Source organism: Pristis pectinata, chromosome 31 (genome assembly GCF_009764475.1).
Source record: "Pristis pectinata isolate sPriPec2 chromosome 31, sPriPec2.1.pri, whole genome shotgun sequence".
In the NCBI taxonomy this organism is placed as follows: Eukaryota; Metazoa; Chordata; class Chondrichthyes; order Rhinopristiformes; family Pristidae; genus Pristis; species Pristis pectinata.
The window spans coordinates 8,515,318-8,540,754 of NC_067435.1; the positions used below are offsets into that span (position 1 = coordinate 8,515,318).

A 25,437-nucleotide genomic window follows, 5' to 3' on the forward strand; every position below is an offset into this window, starting at 1 on the left:
AAGCACGCCCCACACACACATACACACACACTCTCTATCTTAAAGGGACTTTCACTGAGTCCATAACACAACAAATTTCACATCATACAAGTCAGTGATAATAAACCTGATTCTGGTTCAACAAACAAAGTACAATAATCCAGGCTGACATTTTTGAATGCAGCACTATCAATGGTGCTGCCTGTCAGATGAGTTGATAATCCAGGCCCAGTTTGCTCTGTCCCCTGAAGCTAGTTTGAATATTCGTAACTGGAGGAATACTGGGTCATAGCTGTTCACAATCTATATCTATGATACAGATCAGGGACCAGTGTATTATATCCAGGTGTTCCCTTGCTGCAAAGCTGAGTGGCATTGTGAGGAGGATGCAGTAAAGCTTTACATGGATATTAAATAGATTAAGGGACTGGGCATGGATATAGCAGATGAAACATGGTCTGGAAAAGAAGTGAGGTCATCCAGTTTGGTAGAAAATATAGAAGAACATGCAGTGAATAGCAAGAGATTGGGAAGTATTGGTGTCCAGAAGGACCCTGCTTTCCCTGTGCAAGAGCTAGAAGTTAATATGCAGGTACAGCAGGGAGAGAAATGGTTATTGGCCTTTTCTGAAAGACTATTTGAGTATAAGAGTGAAGACATTTAGTGGAATTATACAGGGCTGAGTGAGACTGTAAATGGAATGCCATATACAGGTCTGGTCTCCTTTCATATGGAAGAATATACACAATAAGCAGTTCCAAAATGATCTTTGGGGTGGTGGTGAGGGGTTGCTCAAGAGAAGAAACTCAGACCCGCTCCATACTCTCCAGAGCACAACAATGAGAGGTAAATCTCACAGAAACTATCAAAGTTTTTATTGAGTTTGACAGGGTAGACACAGGTATGATTCCTTGGATGGTTGGTATGTTGTAAGAGAAAAGGTTTAAGCAGGTTAGGCATGTAGCATTTGAGCTTTGAAATATACAGATTTCTTTTTAGGTTTGACAGTGTGGGGGGGGGGGGGGTGAGATGTTTACACCTCTCACTGGGATAACTGGAACCAGGAGTCACAGATTTAAATGGGTCTTGGCAATTCAGGACCAAGGTAGGAAGAAATTTCTTCATCTTAGGTTGAAAATCTTTCAATGGAACCCATACCCAAGAGGTCTGTGGTTGAGTATATTCATGGCAGTGTCCAAAGACTTGGATATTTAGCGACTCCAGGGATATGGGGTTAGAGTGAGAAAGTAGTGGTGAGGTAAAAGATCATCTTTTGAATGGCTGAACAGGTGTGAGAGGACAAACAGCCTACTGCATTTATTTCTTTTGCTCTTATGTAGGATCATGTGGGTTTCCCTGGGCTCCTGTCACAAATGACAGTTTCTTTAGCAATTTGAGCTCTGTGGAATCTTGCTATGCCAAAGTTTAGCATTGACTACATTTCATTGGTTAGAAGGTGTGTCGATCTCCAGGGAAGGTAAAATCTGCTGCATGAATGCATCTCCCTTATGTATCAGTTGGTCATAAATTATCATTCAGGGGCTTAAATCCTATTTTTAATTAACTCTGAATTTGTAATGTCTTGACAGATTACAGTCTTATAAAATTTATGAAAGTAATGGTTTCAATTTCAAAGTTAGATTCTCCTGTACCCAAATGTTTTTTGAGAGAGAAAACTGGAGAATGAACAAGAGTAACATCCATTCAGATTTTGCGCCTTACCTTCCCTCATCCAGCCATAGATCTGCGCTCTGTCCCATTATTAGATAATCCTGGTTCAGTTCCACATCAAATGTTTCATCACAGTTGAGATGTGTGATTAGTTGTCTCGTTTCCCTTTCAGCGACTGGATCACTTCCTAAAATGAAAATCCACAGTGTCAGATGAAAGACTAATCCTATCCACCATTGTTCAATGATGTCAAATTTTTTGTCATTCTGCTAAATCATGGCTAATTAACCCTTGGCACCCAATAAGTTTATGATGAAATATATGTGGCTAAATGGCTGTTGTCCAGTTCATCATTACATGTGATGAATTGAGAATCTTGATTTTGTTAATTAGAAAATAAACTCTGAGTAATAGAGCCTTTTGTTGGGCATATGATCTCAAGGCTGTGAATGTGAACGTTGGCATTTCTATAATTTTGTGATTAAGATGATGAAATGTAAAGCAGAATGTGTGAGTGGTTTTGATGTTTAGGTTTTAATTCCTTAGTTACTGAATGTTGCTAGATGTTTGTTCAGGAAGTGATCATGAGAGGTGCATTTATAAGCTGTGCAAGTATAAAATGTTTCTGTTCAAATGAAACCAGGTGACTCAACAATGCAACTGTGGTCATGCAGCAGTCCTCTGCTGGGTAACACTTCCACTGTTGCATATTCTGGAAAGAAGCCAAATTCTGTGTTGAGAATTCAGATCTAGCAACGAATGTATCATAGTTTCTTAGAACACTATTGGACAGGACAGGCCCTTCAGCCAACAATGTTGTGCTGACATTTTATCCTGCTCTAAGATCTTTATAATCCTTCCCTCCCATGTAGCTCTCCATTTCTCTATCATTCATGTGTCTAATGCATCACCTCAGGTGCTGGAAGCAAGTTTGAAAAATAAGGTTCTATTACCTGGTTGAAGCAAGGGAGAAACGGGGCAAGTTCTTGGTCTTTCCTGAAAAGTCCTGCTTTGTTCACCAGTGGGTAGGCAATTGCCTATGGTGCATGTCCTGGTTTCATTTTAGCATACAGATTAGAAGAGAACGATCAATCAATCCCTGAGGGCATTGTCTACTGTACAGAGATGGTCCCAACCGCTATGCTGAAGTAGAAGAGTCTCAACATCCTGATATGCAAAAGCTGCCCAGTGTGCAAATTCTATTTCAATACTATAAATGCTCCTGTCTTCCAAATAATTTAGGGCATTAAGAGCCAGTCCTGTTAGGGATGTGTGACCATCTCTGCTCTGTGGGTTATTTCCCATGCCCAGTCCAACTTTCCGCACCTTCCTACTTCACTTGCCTTTCAAACTTTTCTCTATGATCATGCTTTCGGTTTATATATTTTAAGATACTAAAAATGATGTGCACACCAAGTAAGAGTTCAGGCTACGATAAAACTTCTGCTGTGCAAGTGTACATCCTCAGGATGAATTTTCCTGATGCTTGTCATCATTTCCAAATACTTACATAATTGCTTCCAATCACAAAGGGCACTAAGCCTGACAGTGTTGACAAAATCCTGCATTCTCTTAATTTTAGTCTTTGGCATATCGCTAGAAAGAACTGTGGGTTGCATCTTCTCCACCCACGCCAGAGTGGCTTGGCCATAGTGGTTCTCAGTACAGACTACAAGGCAGTTCACTATACAGCATTTTTATTACAATCTTTCAAAGTCACCTGCATAATTAACCCATTGAACACATTTTTCCATGAAATATTAAAACTGGGACAATCAGGGAATACAATTGTGTTTCACGTTTCTCAAATCGGTCTCTCTGCTGATCCAGGTAGAACACTCTGGCAGGGAATTTTGCCAGCTGTTAGTTCTGAAGTTTCATCTTACCATCAGTTATATTCTTCATCTCTCAGCCCTATTCCCACCCAACTTCTGGTATCTGTACCAGGTGATTGTGTTAATCACCTCTATTTCTCTGCACTGCGCTCTACTCTTTCTTGAACCTGAAGGAACTTCTCAAATCCATGCTCATGTTTCCTTCAAAGCACATTGAAATGACTGTCAACAAAATGATAAATGCCATCCTGTGAGGCATTAACAGTGATGTAGGATTCTCTTCTTTATTTTCTCCCCAACATGTATGCAGACTGTGACATTGTTGATCATTTTTCACTCTGCAGTCCCAACCAGAGAATCTCTTGTCACTTCTGCTTGAAAACACTCTGGAAGCCTCAGGAACCTTCCACTGCACTAATACATGTGATTCTAATGAATTAACAATCTCCATTCTGCTCTGTTGTGTCAACCATCATGGGGTGTGACGGCCAAATTGTAAAGGTTAAGAGGCTCAAGGAAGCAGTTGGGTGCAGTTGAGGTATAGTATCTAGGATCTGAACTTAGGTACAATATTCAGAACCATGTCATTAAATGTTCACTTCACATTCAGAACTGTGCCCATGATGGAGTAATCTGTCCACTTACCAATTATATTTTATTTCGCCATGCGCTGTCCATGGTCTGTAAGTATAAAAATTGCTCACCTTGTTTGACAAGAGTCTGAATTTCCATTTCGTAGAAAATGTAATTGTCTCTCTGTTCCTTCTCAAGGAATGTCACTTTGTAAACTAGAAAAAAAGAAAATTTATTTTAAAAACAGTGGTTGAAAGTTGGATTACACCACGATTAACATACTAGTGCAAGAAAACATAATTGGGCCACTGCAAGAAATCTGAAATTGGCCAAATCTAATATGAAATGACATTAGTATGATATATATACCCTGGAACAAATCGTAATATTGGACCCTTATGACTCCTGGTGGGACCTTGCCCAATTCTGAACCTCTCCTGCCTTATGAAACGATCCTTTGAAGGACTTTAATGACTGCAAAGGAGGAGAGGAGGGCTACATGAAAGAATAGGACAGTTCTCAACATTTACTTAAAGGGACATGAAAGTCCTAGTCAATGTGATACATGTCAGTAGGCAGACCAGGAGACCCACAAGGCCCATCATAAAGGTATGGCCACAGAAAACTGCTGTAGCCTCCTGTGGAATGTAAATCCCCACACAATATAGCAATACTGAATGAAATTTCACTCTCTCCAAAGAAACGTCAGGGTGATCTCCATACCATCATTTACACTTGAAGTGCAGATATGTTCCTAAAATATATATATTTTATGCCAAAATCTTAGTTCTTTTAATTGAGGTGAGGGATTCAGAGAAGCAGTAAGAATGATTCACAAGAATGACAGGAGAACTGAGAGGATACATATTGGGGAACATAATGACATAATTAGAGTATCAAGCAAGTTTTGTCTTAAATTAACTCTTAATTATGTTCGTTTCTTGTTCTCCCTCCCCCTTCGCCCTCTTTCTTCTCCCTCGCGTTATCCCAAACCCCTCCCCTTTCCTTTATTCCTCTCTCTATAATTCCTTCTCTCTTTCTCCTATCTATACATCTCTCTTACCTTTCTCTCTCTCTCCTTCCCCACACCCCTTGTGCACCCCCAAAGCTAAAGTCACCCTTGCACCCTTTCCCTCCCATGATAAACACCATTTATGTTGTCACTCTCACTTAATGAAACAAAGGACTTGATTAAAAAGCAGGAATGGGGAGAGAGAGAGGTAGAATCTGTCATCCAACACCATTAGTAGGTGTACACAATTCAATAATTGGAGATGTTGAGGGATGTCCACCACTAAAGGTAATGTGAGGTGTAGTACAACAAGATGCATGAAATTGCTGCATTAAATTGCTACTGCATTAATCAATTGCTTTAATAGCAATTAATTGCAACCCTAATTATAATAAAAACCCCAATGACAAATTTCATGGGTATTCTGCAAGCTTAATTATGTTTTTCTGTACTTTACCACAGTATCCTTCCACTTGACTGAAAATCTGTGATAATTCATTAACAGTTCCCAGGAACTGTTCCACAGAACAAACTGTATCCTATGACACAAATAAACTTATTGGTTACTGGTACCTCCTGAAATAGAAGAACCACATTCCCTGCCTTCCAGTGCTGCAGCACGGCATCCTTTCCAAATGAATTGTTCATAATGCCTCTCCCATCTTTTCGCAAGTTACAGGGGCTCCCCCCGATTATTCAAGACCTGACTTCCGGAACTCTGTCTTCATACAAATTCTCCCATAGAATACATACAAGTAAGCAATGTCTCCGTGAAAACAAACCTGCTAATTGTCTTTGATCATGGATATTTACCATAAGATACTGGGAGAGAAAGGGAAGAGGGATGAATGGACAGGGAAAAGAGAGAGAGAATTCTAGATTGAGAAAGAAAGGCAAGGTGAGCGGGTTATGGGTGGCAGGAGGGAGACTAAAGAGAGAAAAAGGGAGAAGGGGGAGGCAGAGCAATGAACTCACATAATTGGAATTTAAAACAATTTTTAAAAAACTGAATATTTGTATGCCGAAAGTGTCCGTACAGGCAAATATCCAAGTACTTAAACTGTGGCTTGATTAAAATGCTTTGGAATTCCGTTGCCACTGCTGGCACTTTGACTCTTTGATGATCGAATCTTCAGTGACTGGCTGAAAATGAGTGAACTTCTATTGTGACTTCTGTTGCCCACTTGTTTTCCCTTCCTGAAAAATTGTTCATTTCCTACATACGGAAAAAGCACTTGCAACCAACACTTTAAGTATTCCTCGTCCTTGCCCACTTATGCGAACAGAAAAGTTTTGAAAAGAATTGAGCTGAAATAACAGACAGCAGAGATTAGTCATTGGTCCCAAGCAATAAAAATGTGATGAAACAAAAGCCGGAAAATGACTACAAGCTTTCGTGCACCAACAGCTTTAATTCATGACATGGAAAAACTTCATGTTGACAAAAGACAGCAAAGCATGGAGATAAACTGCTTCCTTGTACTCAAGATGTGATTGGGAGGCTGAGAGAGGAAGGGAGTCCTTCCTGTGCATTGCTGAAGTCTTTCCTACAGTGGGATCTGTTTTGCCTCAAGTCTCTGCCAGGACCAAACGGTGTTGTTCTGTATTACATCCAGTGGACATTGCATGCTGCAAAAGTGATGGAGACACATGGATGTACCTTGGTACTTTGGATGTTCAGCACTGGATCGTTTTTGGGAGTTAAATATTATAAAAGGATTTGACAATATGCAAGCCTTTTGGCATAACTTGTCCATCAACAAACAAGGTCGGATACCAGATGATCCCAATGCTCCCTGTGCACCTGTCATATGCATTTTTCATTCTCAGCTGAAAAGTCACTGAACAAAGAATGCAATGAATGCTGTATGGAAAATATACTATTAAGTATCTCTGAACAGCTTTAGCTTAAGAAGGTTTAAGTCTGTTAGTTTCTCATAAATCCCAAAGCAGATTGTCAAAGTAATAGCCAACCAGTATGTGGGACAAACCAGCCTTCCAGACATTACATCAACAAAAAGCAATGTTGAAGCTGAACAGATACTCCTGGCTGCTTTAACTGTGCCTTTATCCCTCTTCACACCCTTGCCAATTCCCAGATGGTAACAATATTTTCACACTCATTAGGGAGTCTAGTTCTCATCTATATTGTTCTTGGTTCTTCCAGGGAGAGGCTGAGAGACTTTGTGAAGATTTGTAAAAGATTTATACAGCATGGAAACAGGCCGTTCGGCCCAACTCGTCCATGCTGACCAAGATTCCCATCTAAGGTCATCCAATTTGCCTGTATTTGGCCCTTATCCCTCTGAAACATCCCTATTCATGCATCTGTCCGAGTACCTTTTAAATGTTGTTAATGTGCCTGCCTCAACTACTTCCTCTGGCAGCTCATTCCATAAACAGATCGCCCTCTGAGTAAAAAATTTGCCCCTGTTTCCTATTCAACCTCTCTCCTCTCACCTTAAGCCTATGCCCTCTAGTTCTTGATTTACCAGTCCTGGGGAAAACAACATGCAAATTCACTATCTATGCCCCTCATGATTTTATACACCTCTATAAGATCACTCCTCATTCTCCAACGCCCCAATGTAAAAAGTCCCAGCCTGCTCAACCTCTCTCCATAACTCGAGTCCTGGCAACATCCTCATAAATCTCCATTGCACTCTTTTCAGCTTAATGGTATGTTTCCTATAGCAGGATTACCAAAACTAAACACAATATTCCAAATGCGGTCTCACCAACATCTTATACAAATGCAACATAACATCCCAACTTTTATACTTAGTGCCCTGACTGATGAAGGCTAGTGTGCCAAAAGCCTTTTTCACCACCATGTCTACCTGTGACGCCACTTTCGGGGAAAATGAACTTGTAGTCCTCGGTCCCTCTGTTCCACAACTAACCACAGGGCCTAAATGTTCACTGCGAAAGTCCGACCCTCATTTGTCTTCCCAAAATGCAACACCTCGCACATCCAAATTAAACTCTGTTTGCCATTCCTTGGCCCACTTACCCAGCTGATCAAGATTCCTCTGTAAATCCTGATAACCATCTTCACTGATACCACCTATTTTAGTGTCATCTGCAAAGTTTCTAACCATGCCTTGTACATTCTCATCCAAATCATTGATATAAATGACAAACAGCAAAGGACCTAGCACCAAGCCTTGGGAACACCAGTAGTCACCAGTACAAAAAACAACCTGCCACCATCACCCTCTGCTTCCTACCATCAAGCCAATTGTACATCCAATGAGCTAGCTCTCGGCCAATTGAGAACTTTAACTTGGGGACCATAGCTAAGTTAAAACTAAAAGAACTATGTTCACTGGATGCAAATTGCTTCCCCACTGACACCTCAGTCACTTGTTCTGCCCCATCTCCCAAGAGTAGGTCAAGCTCTCCCAGGTAGGGCCTTCAATATATTACGTAAAGAAACTTTCCCGAATTCACTTAACAACTTCCACCCTATCTAAGCCTTTGGCACTATGTTGGTACCAGTCTCTATTCGGAAGGTTAAAATCCCCTATGATAATCATATTATTCTTGCAACTTTCTGCAAATTTTGTCTTTTTTATTCTGTAAACTTTTTTTAGAACTTTGTTCTCTGACCCCCTCGACTAATCACTAATCTCCTTGGCAGAATTCTCTAATCTGCCACTGGAACCTTTAAATGCTACAGAGTAAAACTTAACTGAATAAAGCAAAAATAGGATTCAAGCACTATAACCACAGATACTTTCTATCTGCAGGAGGAGACTCCTGCACAGCAGACATATCAAAAAGGACTCATTGTACCAAATGGCTTGTTTCGGTGCCAGAGATTTAGTTACTAAATGGTAAATTTAATTCACTTCGTGGGTTAGTGGGTAGAGAAACATTGATGAGCCTATCAACTACAAATTATTAATGTCACCTTAGAGAACAACAATACACATGATCTGGAACATTAGCAAATGGGAATAAATACACCAACCTTCTGAACAAGAACATGAACAAACCTTTAATGATCTTGTTACATATGCATTTCCCGTATCAAACTTCCAAAGAATACTTCTGCTCCTGCTAGGAATAAACATCTCTACATCCAAGTCAACTTCCTTGAAGTCAGAAACATCAGTCATGTACCTGGCCAGTGCTTGCAATGCAACTATTGTCGCCTAGGAAGTAAAAAGATCTTGAATATATTTGTAGAAATTTCAGATGAAACTCCCACAATCCACCAAATTTGCACACAGCAGTAATTAACACGTGAACAGTTTCCTTTTGAGTTTCAACCGAAACGTTCAAACCACTGAGACATTTTGTTCCAGAAATGACAATGTTGTTACCAAATTGGGAAAAGGGGGTGTACAACTCTCAAGTGTAAATCTTACCAACAAATGCTTTGTACAATCTGGAAATTGACTTAAGCCATGTGATATTTATTTTGAACTTTAGAACACATCATGAATGTCCAGGATTTTTTTTTATACATTGCTAAGTACAGTAACATTCCAATAAACTTTGATTTGACTATTTGAAAATCCTGCATGTGTCTCACCAGGTAATGTTGCCTGTGCTTCCCGTCCACTCACCTGACTTGGGTTCCTGTCCCTTTGCCCAGCCTGGGTGCCTGCGCTCCCTTGAAACTTAACAGGATCCATTTCCCACATCCCCTGTAAACTTAGTGTGTTCACTGGGAAGATTATTATTCTACTACAGTGAACATATAAAAAAGTGAACCACAAGTGTGCTGGAGTGCTAATGGAAGAAAATACGACACTCCAGAAAATCTGTTAGTTCAACCACCAAAGTCCCAAGTGTGCTACATGAATGGGATTTTACTTTATTTCATTATAAAGCCTAAAAGATGTGACAGAATGCATTTTAACCATGGGTCTGCCTTAAGCAATTGGTGATCTTCTAGTTCATCAGGTCAGCCTCCTGACAAACATGAGATTTCAGGCAAACTCCCACATAAATTCATTGTGGATTTGTGTTACCTGAGTGGAGCTGTAGCCTCCTCCATATTCGCTCCTTTTTGACAGCCATCTCACTAATTTACCAGCTTGCTCATACTGCTCCTGCTGCAAGAAGAATAGAAGGGCATATCCTGTGGCCTCAATGGTGTACAGAGAGTTAGCATTTCCTGCCACTGGCCAGTATGATTTGTCTAAAAAAGTGCAGGAGAAAAATCACAGTTAAAGTGATGAATGTTCAAATTAACTGCACCATCTATTTCAAAGCAGACACCACTGTTTCTTTCTCTCTCTAAACCCTCCAGAATAGCTCCATCTTTCATCACCTTTCTAAACATGCAAGGACAACTATCTCCTGACAATAGTACTCACCTCCGACACATTGAACTCAATGAACTGTTGCAGCTGGAATTGAGGACATCCATCAGCCATCTAGCGCTGGCAACAAAAGGTGTTTCTCCTCTGTGTCTCATGTGTATCTGTCTAGATCTCTCTTCCAAGGACATTTAGCAAATGTAAGGAAAGAGTTGAAAGAACCAAATGTAATTTCTGATTCCTTCTTTGAATGTTCAGTAGTGTGTAACACAAAATGGTGGTTTTAAGACAAAATGGTGTCAGCTTGGAATGTGGGAATGTTTTGAGAACTTACGGGAGTACTGATGCACATCCTTGAGATTAGATACTGGTGAAGAATGTTTTCTTCTTTACAGACCTGTTGTCTCTGTTTCTAAGTTATGTGTTTAGGTCGAATGTCGCTAGTGATAAGAGGGTACAGGCTGGTACCATGAAGGAATGGAAAAGTACTGGGGTAAAAGTTATGTTAAGTTTTTGAGGGGTACAAAAGGGGACACCTTCTTTGTACAAATTGGGACCTTCCCTAAGGCTGGGTCGCAACCGGCGCTAAGACACAGACAGAAGGTTGTGTGAAAGGCTGTTGGACACCTGAGGTTCCATCTGGCATTATATAGATCAGTTCATTGATTGGTTGATAAGTATTATTTTGCTTCATTTTAAGTATTCTTCTTCCTTTCTGTATTTTTCTTTTTTTTTAACTCTAATAAAGTAGTTTCTAAAACCTTTAACACGTGTATAGTGCCTCGCTTGTTTGCAAATACCTCTTGCTGCTGAATCAGCAAAGAACAAGGAACGAATTTTAAAATATTTTTGTTACATCATAAGAAAGAAGAACTTGAAGTGAAGAACATACTCTTGTTATCACACAGGAGGAAGCAGCCATGTTCAATGAGTGCACTGAGATCACTTTGTTTTGTCAAACCTGAGGCTTGTCAGGCAGTGAGTAGAATGCAGATCTTGTGCATAATTACTGAAGAGGGGAATCAAAATTCAGCTTCTCAATCCCAAACCATCAGCACATGAGAAAGATCTTGCATTTGAACAGAACATATTCCAAAGCAAGAAATCCACAATAAAAACAGGAAATGATGGAAATACCCATATCCATTCAGCTCACAAGCACGACTCTGAGCTTTCAAATGTCTACCACCTTCATTGTCTGTCTCATTCTGTGACATTCTCACTCTGCTGCCCTGGACTCTATGACTATTTGTGACATTCGCACTCTGATCTCTTTAACCTGGGCCTCCTATTCTGTATCCATGAAACATCACCTCGTCTTCTCAGGAGGAACATTACAGTCTTCCACACTGTGTTAACAATTCAGATAATATTTCTGCTGTTCCATTTACACCTTCACTAAACTCATATTTTATTTCTCTGCTTGTCCTATGACTGGCCTTTCGTGTTTGCAGCATGATCTCTTTTGCCATTCTCCATCCTGACTCTCACCCAATCACAGAGATTCCCTCCTTTTCTTTGCCCCAAAATCCTGAGACACAACCGTGCTTCAACAGGTTACTTTTCTCACATTCTCCATGAAAAATTATCATCCACAAACATCAACTCTGTTTCGCTCTCTGCAGATGCTCAGTGAGCAGCTGAATGTTTCCAGCATCATTTCAGATTTCAAACAGCTGCAGCATTTTACCTTTGTGTGTCCAGCTCTCGTAGTTTTCATCAGCTGCAACATCTCACTCACTCCTCTCATGAGTTTCACTGAATGTGCTGACATGGCAGAAAAGTTATGAAGGTTGGCAAAAGGCTGTGGGCACAGCAACTAATCAGACTTAACTGGTGAAGCAAATTTCATGACAACGTCCTCCTTGTTTCTCCCCAACAGTGAAAGGGCAGAGGCTGAAAGTATTGCACCATACGGTCTCTCAAGGCCATCTATGTGCCACTCCAGGTAATCTGCTGCTTTATTGATACTGTTTTCATAACTCTAACATTAAGATATGATACTCACATTAAACAACTCTGGACAGACATATCATTATGTGCACGTGACCAGTTTGTTAAACATGTATTCACATCAGCAATATGTATTATATGGAAAAATCAGTACTTTGTGTTGGTCCATGTACAATAACTGGGGTCGAGCAGCAAAACAGAAGTTTATGCTGTGTGACATTTAAAGATATTCTATCACCTAAAGTAAGGAAAATATAAAAAATTCCCACATCATCAGTGGCCAAGTCACATACAATTATCCCAACCCCATGCTTAACCAACCCAAGCTACAGATCCTCACACTCCGCTTGATGCCCCTCACCTTGACACAGCCTCCAATTCCAGCCACATGTTCAAACCTCTTACTTTAGTGGAGGATTGGCTGGTGGTTGTATCAACATCCACTTTGTGAATTCAGACTTTGTCAACTTAAAATCTCAAACTGTCTGTTATTTCTGGATCTTTGTTGATAGAACTGTATTTTAGTTTTTGCCTCAGGTTAAAATAAAAATCTAAATGCAATCTGAAGAAACCTCAGATAATTGAGTCTCCTTGAGGGCTTTGATCTGTCCTTCATAGGCTCATCCTTTTACAGCATTGAAGTACTGTTATGAAATGCAACAGTTAACTTCTTACAGTCTTTGATGATGTTGATTTAAAGTAAATATCGGCTTGCACCCTCCTGCTCTTCTTTGAAATAATTTGTGCACCAGGTATCTTATAATGTGAAATAAAAATGATTTACCGTAACAGAATGCAAGCAAAAACTTTTAGCTTCAGTTAGTGATATCAGCACAAATGCAGTCAATGGCACGTTGTCTTGTGATTGTCTGATTCCTCCCTGAAGGAAATCAACACACATGAAAAATATACCCTGAACACATAAGGTATGAACAATGTCTGAATTAAGACAAATAGTACATTTAATGAAAGCAGTGATTTAATTGTTGTTAAAGTGACAATGGTCTAAAATAATCTCAGTGAAAAAATATAAATTGCCCCATCAAGATTGGATGAAGAAAAATTTAAACAATGAAATAAATTGTAAAATGACTAATAGCATTGTCGATGTGCAATTTTAGATGGGCATGAAATGTTCTCAACCTGTGAATGAATAAAAGAATAAATCTCTTTTGTTACTGAAGACATTTTCTTTGCAGTTCATCAAAACTCTTTAATTTTGAATTTGTGTTTTGAATTTTCTGTCTTTTTTTTGTATAGTCTTGAGAAGTTTTCATCACTTTGTCCCAACCTGCCTCCCAAATCCCACTGTTCCCTCTCTCCCTTCCATTCCCTTGTATCTATAAATGACAGATTTCTGTATTCATGTCACTGTCCTCAGCACCCTGTTCCCTAAATCCCACCTCTTCGAAAATCCATTCTCCTAATATCTCTCTCCATTTCCAAACTCCATCACAAGATCCACTTCAGTTCTGTGCACATATGGATTATGTTGCTTCCTGTTTAAAATAGTTCAAATAACTAAAAAGAAAGTGTAACTTCAGTGCATAATTTACTCATTAAAACAAAGTATTGAGGACTGACATTTCTAATTTGCAAACCACGCAAATTAGATTCTCAATGTATCTGTAAATCCAAAATGGACACTTCATTGCCTCATCTTATGTTATTCATTATGAGATGTGGGTGCCTCTGGAAAGACCTGCATGTTTTGCCTATTCTGATCATCCCTTAAACTGAGTGACTAGCTAGGCAGTTAAAAGGCAACCACATCACAGAGTCTGGAGTCACATATAGCACAGACTAAAGACAGTGGATTTCTACCCCTGGAGGACCAGATAGGTTTTTCTAACAATCCTGTGGTTCCATGGTCACCATTGTTGCAATTAACGTTAATATTCCAAGTAACTAAATAAAATCTGGAATGAAAAATGATGGAATGGGATTACAAATGACTGGATGGTCATTTAAACCCATCCAATGTTCTCAAGGTAAGAAAACTGCCACCTTTACCTTGTCTGTCATAAGGATGTCCCCAGATCACAGGAATGTTTCACAAGAGTCATAGAGAAATGAAGCATAGAAACAGGCCCTTAGGTCCAACAAGTCCATGCTGACCATAGTGCCCATCAAGCTAGTCCCACGTCCACATTTGGTCCATATCTCTCTGTTAACTGGCCTCTGAAATGGGCCAGGAACTTATTTGGTCCAAGGGCTATTAACGATGGACAACTAAGGAAGATAAGTCAGGGCTTTCTGCGAACAAAAAAATGGGAAGTTGTCTGACTTTTCAGTGTTGCCACAGTGTCACTGGTCTGAATATCCTCTTTACCTGTTGCATTATCTCCAAGTTCCATATCCTACACAACCAGGAATGGCAAGCATTAAAAGTCATCTCACTTACAATCATCTCTCCATGAATCACTCCATACTCCTCCTTGAAGTGACCATCAGGTTTCTCTTTAATTAATATCAGCCACCTTACAGCTCCACAGAGTACTTTTATGTCAACTGTGATCACGTTATATGCCATTGCAAACAACTTAACCACATAGGCAGTCAACCTGCATTGAAAGAAATGCAACATAAATTTATTTGATTAAAATCCCAAGGTAGGAGTTCATCCTTCATTGTACGCACTAACCTAAAATCTTCTAAATATGTGCTTTGAAACCCAGGTCCAGAAATGGAATATGATCTCTTACCGTACCACCTGCCTGGCACATGTAAGTAATGAGAAATTTAGAACATGACAGAAGATAAATATACTGAAATGCCAACATATTAAAAATAACCAGACGAAAAAAAAGTTAACCACTGAGACATTATCAACACCACTGTGGATGTTGATTCATTCTTGCTACCCTTTAGAAACCAACTGTTATTTTCAAAGGACAATCGATAATTTTTTCCGAGTGGAATTGGTTCACAGCAGTTAAGACATATTTCTTAAAAGATTCATTCTTCATGTTTAATGTCGGAGAATTTTGAGCCAATTTCATGCATTTTATACAACTGGCAAAGCATTCCCTGAAAAAGTATCATTTGAATGGGCATTTTATTCTTAACTGGCATCAGTAATTCACCAAGGTAGTTCATAGAACAACATTCTGAAAATTCAGCTCATACCCAGATAGGAAAGGGAACATTTAAAAGTCAGTTTAAACGTACCATGTGCTGGATGATCGACTTAAAAATGCTGCGAAAGAACCATCCTGCTTGCGATACGCCAGTTCTTGGACATAACCTGAGTAAAATAAAACAAAAATCTACAAATTCTGGAAATCCCAGAGAAACAAAATGCTGGGAAAACACATCTAGAAATTCGGACATGTACCACAGCTTTCATATGCACTACGTTTGTGAAAATGGAATATTTTGCCAAAGCAAAAATATTTGCATGCTTCTTCATGTTGAATTACACCATGCTGACAATTTGACTTTTCACTTAAACTCTCAAATTATGTTTGCATTGAAGTTGCGATATCTGACCCAGAAGTGAGTCTAAAGTCATCAGTTGTTATGTTATAGGTTTCCTCAACACATCTGCAGTGATGTTAACATTCAGACTGAGGAGCAGGCTAACCAACACACCCTTTATTCAATGTGTGAGCACAACATTGCATCAGGGTTCTGACATGAGATATGCTCCACTTCTATACCCACATTATACTGCATCCCCTCCTAGAGGAAATAGAACTATACCTTCATTAAACTATTTAGAAATTGAAACTATACAGTTAATTGTCTGTACATATTTACAGTAATACCTTGTCTGCTGACATCACCTCGGCTGCACAGATACATTTATCACCTTTGAAGTATCCATATCCGATGCTGGTGATCTTCATGGACCATCTCCTCCTGCAGCCCATGTTATAAGTCTCAATTGGATCCTCATCTGTATCCTGTCCTGCATTTACTGTAATTATCCTTCACCCCAACACCTTGATCATTGTGAACAACATGTTCTCAATCTTCACTTTTTTAACTGTCACTTACTTTCGCTTTGTAGTTCCTGTTTGCCAATGCCAATATAATCTTTCCCCTTTCCTACTTCGAAAATCTTTGATGACCTGGTGGTCACAATAATCTCTGCAGTCTCATCATCCTCCCAAGTTGCTTTTGGTAAGGAGTCCATTCCATTCTCTCATCTGCTGATCAGACATTCTGCAGAAGTGCCTCTGTAATGTCTTCCTCCTTCCTGAACCATGGCTTCCTTTCTATCATGGAGCCCTTGATGACATCTTGTCTATTTCCTACTCCTTTGCTCTCATCCTGAACTCAGCAAGAACAGTTCCCCTGGTCCTTACCTTCTGTCCCATGAGCCTCTGCATTCAACAGGTCGATCACCAGCACCGGGTATGGATCCTTCAAAGCTGACAAATGTATCTGTGCAGCTGAGGTGATGTGAGCAGACAAGATATTACTGTAAATATGTACAGACAATTAACAGGAGTGCCCCGACACCTCTGGTTGCCTGCCACTTTAATTAACCATCCTATTCTCACTCTGAACTTTCAATCTGTGGCCTCCTACAGTGTTACAACGAGGCCCAAAGCAAGCATGAGGAACAACACTTCATTGTCCATCCCGGCATGTTGCAGCCTTCTAGACACAATATTGAATTTTTCAACATTAGCATAATTTTTCCTTTTGTCTCTGTCAAAACTGGCCAGTTCTGCCTGTCATCATTAGGCTCAGTTATTCTCATTCCATTCATGTAATCTGGCCTGCTGGGGATGTCCTTCGGTCTCACCATTTACAACATGTTACACACACAAAGAAGCTTAATGTGCTGGTAAATGCCCCCCATAACCCACTTACTCACTAATAACTCACCCCATCTGAGATATCCCCTTTGTTCTTCCAATGACTCACACCCACCACCATCCCTCTCCCCAGGCCAAGATGCCAACCCAACCACCACTAATCAACCCTTCATGACTCCTCCCAGAGATGGAACAATAGCCCTTCAATTACTTGTTATTTCCCTCTGCACACTCTAGAATGGTACAGTGTGCGAAGGTAAGGCCTCACCATTTGTAAGTCCCATTCAGCATTGGCCAACAGCCTGGGTATTAGGTGGAGTTCCTAATTATTTTTTGCTGTGGGCCCAGGAGCAATAAAATTGCTTGGCTGGTTTTACATGGATACAGGGAGTTCAACTTATCTCTCCAAACTTTGACAGACTATGGCCTGGTCATAATCTGACATTAGAATGCATAGAATATGAAAGTCAATATAATAAATTCTGAGACTTTATAAAAGCAAGAAATGTGAACTACCTAAGAATCAGTGTAGCGATTTGGAGACTGCATACGGAGGAAGTGGTTCCAGGACTTCTGACAGGCTTGGTCTCACATTTATCAGTACTTTCCCTCAGGTAAGGTTAGGTTAGGTTTCAGTATAAGGAGAAGGGGCCACTGAAGATAGGAATGAGAAATGTCTTTATTCGGATGGCTTTGAAATTCTCTGCCCCCAAGATGGTGAAAATCCTGAAACTGAGCATAGTTATTGTGTGCCTGCAGAGGCACATTCATTTCTGTGCCACAGAAACTCAGTTGCAGAAGGTAGAATTGTAGAAAGTATAATCGAAAAAGAACTCAAAGAACATTACAGAGGGATAGGCCAGAAAATCTCTCAAGCCTACTCTGCCAAACATGAAGAATGGCAGTAAATTTACAATGTAGCAGGGTGTAGCGGTTGCTACCGCAGAAATAAACAAGACTCTACTCGGAGGATTGCCAAACAGAACTGGTTTATTTTCCCGCCTTGCGCGGGCCCTTTAAGGGAGAATGTTCCCGCTCAAAAACAACCGGCAATGACGCAAGTCCTACGTCATCAGGACTTTCCCGCGCGCGGGGTTCTCCCCGTCGCTCGGAAAGACGAGGCCCGCCGCCATCGACTGCCGAGCCGGTTCGCCCGACTAGACGGTGAGTCGCCACAGTAGTATCGACTAAAGCCATAAAGAAGAAAGCCTACAGCGACCAAAGGTCAAGTGTGTTGGAGAAAGCCTCAAATGCAGCGGTCGGTTTAAAGCAAAAGGTTAGACAGTAAAATTATAGAGCCTCCCAACAACTTAACTAGGAATTGGCGAGGGAAGAACGTGGCAAGGAACTCAAGTTGGACAGGAGAAATAGCCTTGCCTGCAATCTGCTGCCGCACTCGTGGAGGCCGTAGTCAAAGAGAATGGTATGATTTTGAGAGTAAGCTCCAGTCAGCCGACACTCTGCCGAACACAGGGTCAGGTCAGTAGCGTAGCTTCAATCAGATGCCCGGTTCCAAATAAATCCATGTGTACTGTAACCAAGAGGTTGTGTTCCCTGCACTGCACCATTATAGGCTGCAGTGGAGACACCCTTGGCGCTTCAGACGTTCGGAAGTGAGAACCGAAGGAAGGCTCGGGGCTAGATCTTACTTTCCTCCATGGAAGCGGTTGCCATATCTCAGAGGAACAAACAGCTCCAACTAACACCGACAACAAACCTAAACTCTTCACCTTAACGCTCCCCATGATTCACAAAACAGGCATGACATTATGGCTCCCATCCTCTGCTTTAGTACATGAACTGCAGTCACGTCACCACATCAACGCTTATTGTGCCAATCAAACAGTCCGAGTTTCCACATTTTCCACCCAATGACATTGTCAATGTATTCAGTGCAAAGAGAGCCCAATTTAGTTGGACCAATAGGAATGGCGCTGTTACTCCGCAGTCAGCTGACAGAAATCGACCTCACGTGCTCCTCCTGAGCGACATTATTTAATGGTTATTTCATTAAAATTTATGGCAGGAATTGACGGAATGGTATCAACAGAAAAACACATTTGAACTTGGTTTCTGTACAAAATGACTGGAATGAATTATTTCATTCTTCAATATGTACTGTAAATCCAATAATGTGCTCTTTGCAACAACATGCAGTATCTCCCCTCAATCTCCAAGTGGTGAGTAGATCCCCACTCAACACACATTGTGCCAGTTCCCATTCTTCTGAGCTGATGGCCTTCCGCCGGAGTCTTAAGGCTCAACCCAATGTTTGCCAGCATTCACTGACTAGACATATGCCGAACGACGACAGTCCCCTGTTTTTATAGAGACACAAGACACTGCAGATGCTGGAATCTGGAGCAACACACAAGTCGCTGGAGGAATTCAGCGGGTCAGGCAGCATCTACGGAGGGTCATGGACAGTCGACGTTTCGGCCCCAGTCCAGATGAAATGTCTCGACCGAAAACGTTGATTGCCTGATCCGCTGAATTCCTCCAGAGCTTTTTGTGTTGCCCCTGTTCCTATAGATCACTTAATCTTCTGAATGTGCTCCAAAGCGCTTAAAAGCCAACACGTCACCATTGAAACAAGATTATTGAATTTGGCAAGCGTTCATAAATAGAACATGATAATGATCAGACACTCTGTTTTGAGGCTGTTAACCTGTATCGATAATTGGTTAGACAAGACTTGATGAAATCTATCTTTGTTCTGTCTGGAGGGAGGTCGGGTGAGAGCAGAAGTACGAGAAACAGAGATGTGAGAGCGCGTTCCATCAATCACAGCAGAAGAGAAGCTACGCTTCCTGAAAAAGGAGAACATTTCAGATGTCCTGGAATGGAAGGCCTCATCTTGAGAGTAGATGCGGCGGAGAAGGAGAAACTGCGAGAAAGGGATAGCATCCTTGCAAGAGACAGAGCGGGAAGAGGTGCAGTCTGAGTTACTGTGGGAGACGGTAGGTTTATAGGAAATATCAGTGGATAGATTGTCACCTCAGACAGAGAGATCTGGAAAGGGAGAGAAGTGTCAGAAAAGGTCCATGTAAATTTGAGAGGGTGCAGGTTAGTGGTTAAGATGATAAAGTTGATGAGCTCCGCGTGGGTGCGGGAAACAGCACCATTGCAGTCGTTACCGTAACGAAGAGTTGGGGAGTGTCCAGGAGAAGGTTTGGATCAGACATGAATTTCTATGTCAGCTGAATCTGAGGATGGTGTTCCATAGACCTTCCTGTTTGATGGTCAAGGGCTTCAAAGAGGCCCGCAAGGATGCTACTAGTACTTTTCTTGGAATTATTGCGTGGTGATGATCATATCCACTGTGCCTCTGGATGGGTGGATTGCACGCTGCGATTTGGAGATCCGATCTTGGGCCACAGGATGGAAGCAGCTGAGCAGGATCCTGGTGACAACTGTCTTCATGGGAACAGCATGAAGGCCCCTCTGTAGTTGCCGACGGACCTGTCTTGAAGATTGTCATGTTTACAGAATCTCCGAGCTCCCTTAGAATATCCTCCACTTTGCAGTTGCAGGCAATAAGCTGTGGATTTAAGTCCGAAAGTCTTCACCGTGGAGAATTGGGATTTCATCTCCAATAACTGAGACGTCATTTGCAGCTTTCCCAGTGCACTGTCGGCGAGGTAAGATTTGGTTCGCCATAGTCTTTAACTCGTGTTCTGAATGATCTCTGCTGCCATTAGCAGAATTTGTATTACTCTACTTCTCGGCCAGAACCCAAGTTTCGATGATGTAACTATTTTGTTATAAGACAATCTGACACAACCACTTAACAGCTCTCTCTCTGAGGCAGTTCAAAAAGATGATGGCTGTTAAGGCCCAGAGGATACAAGCTTAATGAACAAGCATCGGCGGCCACATGAGACCAAATACCTTCTCCTTTTTCATCGGTTTTCAAGGACTTCAGGGTCAGAAAAAAAACTTCTCGGAAAGGATGGAGTAATATCCGAAGGCACTCCTTGGTGTGAATAAAAATCAATTTCAAACACTTGGAAGGAAAGATCGGAAAAGTGCAAGAAAGGAAAACAAACTGAAGCTTGGCTCTAATTAAAAGGATTTGTTTGGATGCTGACTCTCAGAATCAGATTTATTATCACCGACTTACATGATGTGAAAGTTGTTATTTTGCGACAGCAGTACAGTGCAAAGACATAGATCTAGTTTAAATTACAAAACAAAAAGTGCAAAAAGGGAATAACGATGTAGTGTTCATGGACTGTTCAGACATCTGATGGTGGAGGGGAAGAAGCTGTTCCTGGATCATTGAGTGTGGATCTTCAGGCTCCTGTACCTCCTCCCCGTTGGTAGTAACGAGAAGAGGGCATGTCCCGGATAGTGAGGGTCCTCAGTCATGGATTCTGCCTTCTTGAAGCACCGTCTCTTGACGATGTCCTCGACAGTGGGGAGGGTTGCGCCGATGATGGAGCTGGCTGCATCTACAACCCTCTGCAGCCGGTTGTGACCAGCCACTTAGAAAGAAAATCGAAAGGGAAGGCAACTTAAACAGGACGTGCGAACTCAGAAAACCAGCAGATTGTATGTGATGTGTGGCAACAGGGGCCGGAGCCAAAATAGAGTACAAATCCTGATGGGTTCTTCTACTCATCCCAGCCACGCTCCTATTCCATCCAATGGGTAGAAAGCATTGTTTCCATCACCTGAGCACTCCAGCATCGGTCTGGGGGAAATATTCTTGGTTTAAAAGGAATCGAGCCTAATCGTTTGTGTCGGCGTGAGGGGTTACACGCCATCAATGACTAAGCCTGTTGCAGAATTGGTCAGTGAATCGTTAGGAATGAGTGGATGGTTGCATCTGTTGTTTTGAGCTCGCATAACCATGGACGAATCCAGTGTTATTTGCTGGAGCTCTTTAAGAATATAACAAGGGAAGTCATCAGAGAGGACCCTGTCGACCTGGTGTATTTGGATTTCCACAAGGCGTTACACAAAAGGTTGGTTCACCAAGCGAGAGTTCATGGTATTGACTAGGAATGAAGAATGGACAGTTGGAATCAACGTTTCATTTTCAGGCTACGAACAATTATATAGTGGAGTGATTAAGGTTTTATTTCCTCACTGACTCTGCAACAGGATACAGCCAAGGTGTGTGAGTGGGTGATAATTTGGCAAATGGAATTTAGTAAGGAATCTGACAGATTATTCAAGTGAAGATTGTGGATGAACAAATTAGAGGGATCAAATTGTTTATGTACTGAATGAAATGGTTGGCAGACAGGTGCAAAAGTTAAAAGAGCTAGTGGATATTTGGCCTTCACTGCAGAAAGTTTTAGACTAACACGACGGCAACGTTGTTACAGTTGTATAAAGTAGTGGTAAAACTACCTGGAATATCATTCACATTTTTGCTCCCTATACTTTTAAGGTATAATGACATTGGCGGCAGTTCAAAACAAGTTGACTAGAATTCCTAGGATAAGAGGGTTGTTTATATAAAATGGAGAGAGAAAGCCATCAGGTTCAAGGCCACGGTCAGGAGTGCCTCGTACACTCTCCCTTTTTAAATGGGATGAAGCATATGGATTTACTGAAGATGGGGACTTACTGAAGATGGGGATTAGAATATATGGACTCAATGGGGCACGATAGAGCAGTCAGAAGGATAGAGGGTTCGAATACAGGATTGATCCAAGCTAGTGGACGCAAGCCTACGAGTTCACTAAACAGAACAAAAGGCAACTGGGTTTGCAGTGAGATTCTTTATTGCTTATTTTGTGCTTTCCTCCAAATCAGAGCTTCGAAGCAGGACAGAAAACAATCACAGCCGTCACGGTCAGCAGCGCGATCACAGCTACCTCAGACAGGATGCCTGCCAAAAGAAAACGGAAAGGTCAAGGGAAGAGCGAGGGGACAGAGGGAGAAACCAGAAATAGGAAACAAGGAGCTCATCCGCCGTGGTTCGCCAGCGTGCGCTGTTCAATCTCACCGAGGGCCTGGTCAGTTACACTAGAATCCAAAATGATCATGGGTCCAAGAGAGGCCTCACCCTCCCACTTCACTCCAGCATCATTCCCTGCAGGAAATATTCTGGTTAGACGGGAATGACCACACCTATTCATAGAGGAGCTACGACTTACCAGCTTTTAACACTGCGCCCTTCTTTCCCCTGGAAGCAAATCGGACCTCCCTCGAGGCAGCGCAGTTGCCCAAACGACAACAGGCACAAATGTCCACGTCGGATTCTTCCAATGGGGTCCAACTAAAAATAGAAAATCCTGTTAAACAGGTCATGTATTACGCCAACAGTCCCAGTGAGAGGGCAAGAAGATACTTACATACTCCGCATCTTCTGGAATGTGCAAGCTTTGTTCAGGGAATCGCTCCGATTGACTGTGGCAGCTTTCAAGGAGCAGCTAATGAAGATCTGAGGGACACATTTGACACTGGTTAATTATACTTAACTAGGAAGACCAATGGTTTGAACTCTTACCAAAGAGTGACCTTCAAAGCGGAAGGCATCTAGGTCAAAGCGGAGTTTATCCAGTTCACGTTCTGGTGCCAAGACGAAGGTAGAAAAGGAGTCCTCAGCCACGCTGTCCAGGAGGCAACTGAACGAAGCATTAAGGGTTGTGAAATCAAGTCACCACAGATAGGAATACCCAGAGAAAGCAGATGTGCCTTACCCATTATAGTCGATGATGTTGTATCTCGGGGTGGCGTCATTGTCCGGCCTCAATGTGGCTACACAGCGGTCAACGTAGAGCTTCAGGGGCATGTAGTTAATCATTGAAACAGAAGCCTCGATGTGAATGAGGTCACCCAGGTAGTACGTGGATGAGTTGCGCTCTGTAAGCCAGTCATCTACAGAAGAGAATAAGGAAAGAATGCACAGCACTGCCAGTGGGAGAGTCTGATCAGTCCCATTCACTAGCACATACCATTCATCAGGCGCAGCGAGAAGGACAGGTGACCTTCTCGAGACTTGGTTGACCTGAATGGAATCCAGGTTGGTTTAATTGGGTTACTGCTCGCGTTGCCTTTCCTGGAAGATCAGAGTGGAAATAGATAACATGCGGTTCTCCAAGATTTCACGTGCCACAAATTGTGTTTTTTATACCTGAAATAACGGCACTGAATTGGAACAACTGCGCCATTAGTTCGCACGATGATCGCTCCACGAGCCTTGGGGGTGTGGGTCACGTGGGTGGTATAGACAAGAAGGTCGCCAACCATCTGGAAGATATCGGTTAAGTAACTGTCCACGTTAGCGTTTCAAATTTCGGTTACCCACGCGTCAAAAACTCCTTCCTATTGGCAATAGATTTCTGAGAGCAACTCATTTTGGTACCGATTTACATAAAGATACCAGCTTCTATTGAAGATCCGTTATCCAGTGCTGAGATCTTGCTATGCTTCTCTTTCAATATACATTGGACTTCCCTTGATTTGTGTTGCATTACACGGAATGATAAAGTTGTCTTTACTTCCCTTTACTTCGCGAATGTTACCAATCTTTACTGTATCAAGTTTGGTCGTGGACATTAGGAATGTACATTTGCTTCACTAATTGAGGGGGAGATGGGTGTAGGATTGCATAAGGTACCGTCTAGAGTGATTAAGAGTTGAATCCAATTGGAAACTTTCCGCTCAAGTGAGGAAAGAAAAAAAAATGTTCTAAACAAGGAAGGAGTGGGGTGGGAGTTATACTGCCCAACGAAAACCAAAAATCAATGATCAAACCCACCATACTCAAGCAAGTGGAACAGACCTTGGCGAGACTCACGCCCAACAGGATTGAAGTTAAAGCGCAGTGACTCGTTGAAGCAAAACCTTCGAAATACGACCATTCCATAGCAAAGTTACTACGCGAAGAGGAGAGAGTTAAAAAAATACTCCAAACTTGACGCTAAAGGCATGAAAATCTCTAGCAGACTTTAAATTCCAAGCACATTACCTGCAATCTGCTGCCGCAATCATGGAGCCCATAGTCAAACAGAACGGTAGAGTCGTCAGTTAGGATAGAGGTTGGCGGACATCCTGCAGCTCCCAGCGTCAAATCGGCGGCTTTCACCAAATGCCTGGTTCCAAATAAATCCATGTGGACCTGAACCAAGAGGTTCTGCTCCCCGCATTGTACCCTTACACTCTGCAGTGGAGACACACTCTGCCCGGCAGATGCTCGGAAATGGGAAGGGGAGGAAATATCAGGTAAGGGTTTCACCTTTCTCCATGGAGATTCCGGGCCTCTGAACTGTTGCCAAACGTTAGAACAACAAACAGCTCCAACTAACACCATCAATGCACACGGCTGCTTCATCTCAAGTCCCCCACATCATACCTATCGACACAACTAGACCGGTCAATGATCTTTTATATGCAAGCTGCAGGCA

At 41.7% G+C, this 25,437-nt stretch overlaps 2 protein-coding genes across 2 annotated transcripts; both read right to left on the reverse strand.

Moving 5' to 3' along the window:
* Positions 1–1,798: 1,798 nt before the first annotated feature.
* On the reverse strand, positions 1,799–16,440 carry LOC127584870 (complement C3 alpha chain-like). Its single transcript, XM_052041839.1, has 6 exons — positions 16,302–16,440; positions 15,471–15,546; positions 14,704–14,863; positions 13,084–13,179; positions 12,037–12,150; positions 1,799–1,837 (listed from the first exon to the last, which is right to left on the reverse strand). Exons 1-6 carry the CDS (start codon positions 16,438–16,440, stop codon positions 1,799–1,801), a joined length of 624 nt encoding a protein of 207 aa, XP_051897799.1.
* Positions 16,441–22,836: 6,396 nt separating this feature from the next.
* LOC127584871 (zona pellucida sperm-binding protein 3-like) lies at positions 22,837–25,145 on the reverse strand. Its single transcript, XM_052041840.1, has 8 exons — positions 25,002–25,145; positions 24,165–24,280; positions 23,986–24,089; positions 23,731–23,908; positions 23,538–23,655; positions 23,383–23,471; positions 23,185–23,306; positions 22,837–22,916 (listed from the first exon to the last, which is right to left on the reverse strand). Exons 1-8 carry the CDS (start codon positions 25,143–25,145, stop codon positions 22,837–22,839), a joined length of 951 nt encoding a protein of 316 aa, XP_051897800.1.
* Positions 25,146–25,437: the final 292 nt, after the last annotated feature.

Bases quoted from the DNA above. Each gene is read 5' to 3' on its own strand.
- LOC127584870 (XM_052041839.1), bottom strand. From the start codon at position 16,440: ATGGACTCCTTACCAAAAGCAACTTGGGAGGATGATGAGACTGCAGAG. The intron at 15,547-16,301 runs GTAAGTGACAGT...TATTTTACTCAG, and splicing joins ACAGGAACTACAAAGCGAAA to GTTATGTCCAAGAACTGGCG. The intron at 13,180-14,703 runs GTAAGTGAGATG...GATTTCCTTCAG, and splicing joins TGATTCATGGAGAGATGATT to GGAGGAATCAGACAATCACA.
- LOC127584871 (XM_052041840.1), bottom strand. From the start codon at position 25,145: ATGGATTTATTTGGAACCAGGCATTTGGTGAAAGCCGCCGATTTGACG. The intron at 23,909-23,985 runs GTATGTGCTAGT...TCTCTTCTGTAG, and splicing joins CTCGCTGCGCCTGATGAATG to ATGACTGGCTTACAGAGCGC. The intron at 23,472-23,537 runs GTAAGAGTTCAA...TGTGTCCCTCAG, and splicing joins GCTTTGAAGGTCACTCTTTG to ATCTTCATTAGCTGCTCCTT.